Source organism: Eptatretus burgeri, chromosome 6 (genome assembly GCF_056783735.1).
Source record: "Eptatretus burgeri isolate ZD-2024b chromosome 6, Ebu_testis_v1, whole genome shotgun sequence".
NCBI lineage: Eukaryota > Metazoa > Chordata > Myxini > Myxiniformes > Myxinidae > Eptatretus > Eptatretus burgeri.
The window spans coordinates 13,643,333-13,650,832 of record NC_140966.1 but is presented as its reverse complement, the minus strand read 5'-3'; the positions used below and the strand labels follow the sequence as shown (position 1 = coordinate 13,650,832).

General features: G+C 46.6%; 2 protein-coding genes across 10 annotated transcripts in view; one reads left to right on the top strand and one right to left on the bottom strand.

Annotated features, from left to right (window-relative positions):
• The window catches only part of IGHMBP2 (immunoglobulin mu DNA binding protein 2), a 198,540-nt gene that overhangs the window by 11,760 nt on the left and 179,280 nt on the right, over window positions 1–7,500 (bottom strand). The gene's annotated exons all lie outside the window — the stretch shown is intronic.
• The window catches only part of SYT12 (synaptotagmin 12), a 154,204-nt gene that overhangs the window by 96,139 nt on the left and 50,565 nt on the right, over window positions 1–7,500 (top strand). For 6 of the 7 annotated variants that reach the window (XM_085884090.1, XM_085884096.1, XM_085884093.1 and 3 more), the window contains one exon: window positions 1–5. This exon is cut by the window's left edge and continues 129 nt beyond it. In XM_085884090.1, coding sequence (XP_085740216.1) covers window positions 1–5 — 5 coding nt within the window. Of the gene's footprint in view, window positions 22–132; window positions 1,847–7,500 lie in introns of those variants that run through there. The other variant, XM_085884094.1, reaches the window with a different exon arrangement.

The following is a 7,500-nucleotide window of genomic DNA, read 5'->3' as shown; positions in this document are numbered from 1 at the left end:
TGCAGGCAAGGAGACCGTGATGTGAGGAACAAAATGACATCAAGGAAATGTGTGCTATCTGGGCGACGGCCCACAGGAGCAGATGTTCATGTTGATTGCGTTTCAATTTGTTTCCGTGCTTTGTACCCCAAGGATGCTGATACTTCAAAATACGGCTTCTGAGCAAAATGAAATTGCCGGAGTAGAGCGTTTTTACCTTTTGTGGAGGCGGAGGAGGCGTTTTAATCTCTCTCGTGTGTTGGAGAGAAGTGGGGGTGAATGAGACACCTTTGTTTGTTTGTTTGTTTCAAGTGGCCCCAGACAGAAGTCATTAGAAGTGGTTGCCCCTTCCGTTTTCTCCACACTAATCATGCCACATCACTGGATGATCGACATACTTGTGGTTTTATCATCGTCACACTCTTTATGGAACCTTTTCACAATTAGTTCCATCGTTTGTGTTGCCCTCATGACTTTACAATTTCTATATCATTTTCTCCTGTAAATTTTCTATGCCTCCACAGACGAAGGCATTATATTTTCCGGTTGTCCGTCTGGCTGTGCCGTTCATCCGTATATGCGTGTGTCGCAGATTGTCGTTCCCAAGATAACTTGTGAATGGCTGAAGGGATTTTGACCAAACTAGGTACAAATATGTACTCTGATACAAAGATGAACTGATTATATGCTGGGTTTAAAAGGTCAAAGGTCTCAGGTCATGACCTTTAATTGAAAATCGTTAAAATAACTTGTGAACCACTGAAGGATTACAACCAAACTTGGCACAAGTATGGACTGTAACAGACGAGCAGATTCAATTTTGGGTGCAAGGGGTCAAAGGTCATGTGCTATTTGAGAATCATTGAAGTTTGAAGCATATGATACTTATAGATTATTATCTCTTTTCTCTTTCATGTGACCTTTAATTGAGATCAAACATAACAGTGGGTTAACTAACGCTCCGACTGCATATGCTCTTTAATCGAGGTTTGAATGCTTTTTTTTTTGCTCTGTCGTTTGATGATAAATTTATCAAGCCAGTAGTACAGGAAGCCAGAAGTGTGTGCCACTGGCAGCACATTTTTATCTTCATTTAGGTAAGCAAATCTCCTGTTCTCAGAGTCCATCTATGAACAGGGAGCTCAAGAAATGAATGGTTGTGAAAAATCTGAAGTTTTACATGTTTCTGCATCCTGCAGCAACACAGCTTTGATTAAACTTTTGATAGGATCTGGAAAGTCATATGTCGTCGAAAATGGCTGTGGATGTAGTATTGTACCTTTGTAATGTTAGCACAGAAAGATGAAATTTTGTATGCATAACAAGGAAATTCCTTTACGATTCAAAAAGTGGGAAAGACATTGCTCGGTATTTTGTTTTTACTTTACATATCCAAATTAACCCGAAAAGACAAACCTCACAGAAAAGTGTAGTGTAGTGCTTCCTCTTAATATTTACTCAAACTTGCTCAGACACGCACTCTCACCTCGAAGTTGTCCAGCCTGGGTTTGAATCCCGAATCAGCTATAAGCTGTTATCCCGGTGCTTCACGGGCAGGGCGATTCATCAATGTGCGTATTGTCCCTCGGAGAGATGTTAAACTGGGCGTCCCATCTGCCAGCATTAGTTTGTCGGACGTTAAAGATCTCATGGTGTCCTTCACAAAGAGTAGGTGATCTGTCGCCGGCACGATGGCCAAATTCCACATTCTTGCGATTACTTCCTAAACTGGAATAGCAACTTGATGAGGATTTTAGCCTTGGAACTGCTTTGGCAGCACCAAACTGCAGATTTTGTACCAGATTCGGTGGTGTAATGGATAGAGTGTCTGCTCCGAGTCTGGGAGGTTGGAGGTTCAAATCCCAGCCGAGTCAAACCAAAGACTTTAAAAAATGGTATGTGATGCTTCTTTGCTTGACACTCAGCATTGAAGATGGAGCATGGACAATCCCCACCAGTGGGCATCCATTATGAAGAGAAATGCCATGATATATATATATATATATATATATATATATATATATATATATATATATATATATATATATATATATATATATATATATATATATATATATATATATATATATATATATATATATATATATATATATATATATATATATATATATTATATATATATATATAAATAAGCCTGGTGTTGGCGCAGTGGTTAGGGCAGTGGCTTGGGATCCAAAAGGTCCTGAGTTCAAGCCCCGTTGAGCCACTGAATTAATACACCAGGGGGTTGACTCAGCCTGTCATCCTTCCGAGGTCGGCGAAATGAGTACCAGTATACTGGGCCGGTGTATACCCCGGTTAAAATAGGTGTACCATATCCTTGTGTCGTAAGAGGCGACCAGGGTTGCGTCAGGAAGGGCATCCGGCGTAAAACGTGCCAAATCACGATGCGGATCATACGGATGATCCGCTGTGGCGACCCCTAATGGGAGCAGCCAAAAGAAGAATATATATATATATATATATATATATATATATATATATATATATATATATATATATACACATATACATATACATATATACACATATACATATATATATATATATATATATATATATATATATATATATATATATATATATACATATACATACATATATACATATACATACATATGAGCCTGGTGTTGTCGCAGTGGTTAGGGCAGCGGCTTGGGATCCAAAAGGTCCTGAGTTCAAGCCCCGTTGGGCCACTGAATTAATACACCAGGGGGTTGACTCAGCCTGTCATCCTTCCGAGGTCGGCGAAATGAGTACCAGTATACTGGGCCGGTGTATACCCCGGTTAAAATAGGTGTACCATATCCCTGTGTCGTAAGAGGCGACCAGGGTTGCGTCAGGAAGGGCATCCGGCGTAAAACATGTGCCAAATCACTATGCGGATCATACGGATGATCCGCTGTGGCGACCCCTAACGGGAGCAGCCGAAAGAAGAAGAAGAAGATACATATATATACATCCATACATGTATATATATATATATATATATATATATATATATATATATATATATATATATATATATATATACACACATATATTGTTGTAGAATTCCAGCCAATAGCGGTCGCTTCGCCCACCGAACGGACAATCCAGTCGTGGCTTTCCGGATCAACGCCAAACCAGCCACGGGTGTGTTTTTAACCACACCATAACCTTGTCCGCACTCTACCCGCGCGCTTACTTATTATGTCACTTGCACTTAACAGCAGTTCCTACTTATTAGACGGGCCTACGGACACACGTTCGCACACACACACACCCAATAAATGGTGGCATAGGCCTTTAATAACGAGCTCCAGCTCGGAGGACAGGTGAGCTGAAACCCAGAACCTATCTCGAACCTCTCCACCTCGTGTGGTCTTCAAGTTGTTTGGACCCGGGCTCCAGCGAGAGAGAGCTGGATCCAATCGCCATGAGCTGCGATCCTTCCCGAGCTCCCGCGAATCCTCCCGCGCTTCTCAACACGTGTTGGTGAGACGAGGTGGCAATCCTTCCCGTCGATGCGTCGCTTTCCCGAGGAACCACCTCCAAGAAGAGGTCGATGAGTCGCACCAAGCTGGGAACTAAAATGGAGAACAAAGAGCTCCACGAATCAAGAAGAAGAAGAAGAAGCCACCACTCACAGCTCGAGCCGAGCGACCGGCTCAACTTCCTTCCAAGCAAAGCAGCTTGAAGCAAAAAGCTCTCCCGAGCCAAGCAGAAGCCGAAGCTCACGGAACCATCAAAGCAAAAAGCCTCCTCTCGAGCCAGGCCGCAGCTGAAGCTCACTGAGGCAGCCGAAGCAAAAAGCTTCCGAAGGCCTCAACCCGAACCCAAGCTAAACAGGACCCGAAAGTCTACTGAACAGCTACTCTCAACTCCCTTCTCCAACTCTGCCCAAGAACAAAAGAAAAGATCTCTTATCCTTCTCCCGCCCTTCCCCCGCCCCCGGCGTGACTCATGACTCATGCCCTCGTGCTCCATCCCCCGCTCAGCCACGGGTGGGAGGGAGTTGTTGACGTCATGAATCACGGGACGGCAGGGCTCTTCTTCCTCTTTGCAGAAGAGGGGGAGGGACGTCTCCTTTGTTCGCTCCCTAACTATTAAATCGATCCGCAGCACATCTAATCGATTTCTGAAGATTTAAACAATGAAAGGTGAGCTATCTCGGGAACAAGCACTGATCGACATAGCTGACTAAAGGAACCTGTATGGAGGACTAAAGGAAAAGGAACGGATCGATTTAATAGTTCGGGAGCGAACAAAGGAGACGTCCCTCCCCCTCTTCTGCGAAGAGGAAGAAGAGCTCCACCGTCCCGTGATTCATGATGTCAACAACTCCCTCCCACCCGTGGTTGAGCGGGAGATGGATCACGAGGGCATGAGTCATGACAGGCGCGGGCGCGGGGGGAGGGGACGGAGAAGGATAAAGAGAAGATCTATTGGTTGTTCGTGTTGGAAGTGGGAGAGGCCTTGTGAAGGCTTTCTGCTGCGTCGTTCAGCAGGCCGTCGAGTCCTGCTTGGCTTGAAGTGGGAGAGCCCTTGTGAAGGCTTTCTGCTGCGTCGTTCAGCAGGCCGTCGAGTCCTGCTTGGCTTGAGGGTGGGAGTTGAGGGCTGCGTCGTTCAGCAGACCTTCAGGTCCTGTTTGGCTTGGGTTAGGGTTGAGGCCTTCGGAAGCTTTTTGCTTCTGCAGAGTGGTTGTTCAGCAGAGCTTCGGGTCCTGCTTGGCTCGGTAGACTTCATGGAGAGCTGCTTTGTTTGGAAGAGAGTTGAGCCGGTTGCTCGGCTCGAGCTGCGAATGGTGGCTTCTTCTTCTTCTTGGTTCGTGGAGCTCTTTGTTCTCCGTTTGGTTCCCGGCTTGGTGCTTGGTGCATCGACCTCTTCTTGGAGGTGGTTCCTCGGGGAAGCAACGCATCGACAGGAAGGATCGGCTCCTCGTCTCACCAGCACGTGTTGAGAAGCGCGGGAGGATTCACGGGAGCTCGGGAAGGATCGCGGCTCACAGCGATTGTATCCAGCTCGCTCTCGCTGGAGCCCGGGTCCGAACAACTTGAAGACCACACGAGGTGGAGAAGTTCAAGATCGGCTCTGGGTTTCAGCTCACCTGTCCTCCGAGCTGGAGCTCGTTATTAAAGGCCTCAGCCACCATTTCTTGGGGGTGTGTGTGCGAACGTGTGTCCGTAGGCCTGTCTAATAAGTAGGAAATTAAGTGCTTTGTGTGCTGTAAATCTTCGCATTGCATTTCATATAGTCAGAATAGTTCTGCTCTTACGTGCTTCCCTAGTTCCCCATTATTTTTAATAAATACCCCGATTGTTAAATGTTTTCAGCTCGTCGCGTCGATTCTTTCATTGACTGAGCATTTCGTGTGTTGGGAGTTAGAAAGCCGTTGGTTTGCCGTAAAAGGGGACATTTGGACCGACGGTTCTTAGCGATTAAGCCGCTCAGAATCGCGCACGGGACAGGCTCGCCTCGGCGGTTTGTTCCGTATGAGTTCCGTCGAAGGTGGAATACCCCGGTAGTTGGATCACGTGGGTATTTAGATACATTGAAGATTGGCAAGCGACCCTACCCCACGTGATCTGCCCATTGGCATATTTCGGTTCTTGTACAAGGACCCGTCCACTCTGACTTATCCGGGCGGCGATCTATATTCCGGGTGATTGGTCGGGCCGACTCGACTTGCGGCTCCGACAGAGTGGTCGGTTGGTGGCCGACGATGCCCTGGCACCGTAACAATATGTATGTATATATATATATATATATATATATATATATATATATATATATATATATATATATGTATGTATGTATGTATGTATGTATGTATGTATGTATGTATGTATGTATGTATGTATGTATGTATATATATATATATATATATATATATATATATATATATATATATATATATATATATATATATATATATATCCTGGTGTTGGCGCAGTGGTTAGGGCAGCAGCTTGGGATCCAAAAGGTCCTGAATTCAAGCCCCGTTGGGCCACTGAATTAATACACCAGGGGGTTGACTCAGCCTGTCATCCTTCCGAGGTCGGCGAAATGAGTACCAGTGTACTGGGCCGGTGTATACCCCGGTTAAAATAGGTGTACCATATCCCTGTGTCATAAGAGGCGACCAGGGTTGCGTCATGAAGGGCATCCGGCGTAAAACATGTGCCAAATCACCATGCGGATCATACGGATAATCCACTGTGGCGACCCCTAAAGGGAGCAGCCGGAAGAAGAAGAAGAAGAATATATATATATATATATATATATATATATATATATATATATATATATATATATTTTTTTTTTTTTTTTTTTTTTTTGAAGAAATCTACGCCCGCCCAGCGTGCGAACGACCGCTTTTCACTAATCGCGGCCGGTTCTCCCACCGAACCAGCAATTCAGTCGTGACTTTCCGGAACAATGCTGGAAACCAGTAACGGGTGGGTTCTTAATCCCACCAGGCCCAGTCCGTATTCTACCCGCGTGAAATAGGGTCAATCGCCGAATATCGATATACCTAAGTACTCGCGCGGGTAACCTACCGAGGGACCGTACCTCGGCGGAGACCTGCTTGGACACAAACCGCTTAAGCGGTCCGTTCCGTTCTGGGATAACCGAGCGGGTATTATCGCCAGACCTCGCTGGACCCGACTCTATTTAATGATTATTTAAAAACCCACTACTATTCCGAGAAACAACATGGCAGTTCAATAAGGAGAAAACGACACGATGAACGGGGTAACATTCACACAAGCACATTTATTTACGACACAGATGCACATATACAGCCATGCAATCAATGGGGGAAGGGGACAAGACACGAGCAAGGTAAAAACAATACAACCGACGATAAGCAATTATCAATGTACAGTCACTTACACAGTTTTACTTCACAAGACACGGCACCACAACATTCATTCAAAAGAAAAGGAAAAGACCCCATCAAAGGCAATGGGGTCAGGCTGGGCCCATAGACCTTTATGTCGTGGGACTTGGCAGACCGAACGAGTCCCACGAGACCGTTGCAGGTTACCTGCACCCTCGTGGTGCCTTGTGGTGTGAGCCTCGACGTCCCTTCCCCACGGCAGCTAGCGTAGCCGCGCCTGAGCTCGGGCCTTCCGCGTGGCCAGCGAGCTCTTTCCGGCTCTCCTCACACGAGCGTGCAGGTTTGCGCGACACCGCTGGCAGAGTTACGCCTCCCCGCCCGCGTCTCTTTCGCGACGCCCGGACCTCCGCCGACTGGATGCTCCCAGCTCCCCACTCGGACATGAGCCCTGATGTTCACCCAGCTCCGGCAGAAGCAGCCCAGGTCCTTCTGCGGCGTCCAGCGGCCACGACAACTCCAGCAACCACCGAGAGAGAGAGAGAACGAACGCCCGAGAGACATCCAGCAACGCCCGAGAGAGAGAACCAACGCTCCGTGCGTCCTTTTTATTACCCCCGCTCCGCCCCTCCGCTCTCGCCCCGCCCTTCTTCCAGAACATGCGGGAACCTTCCCGA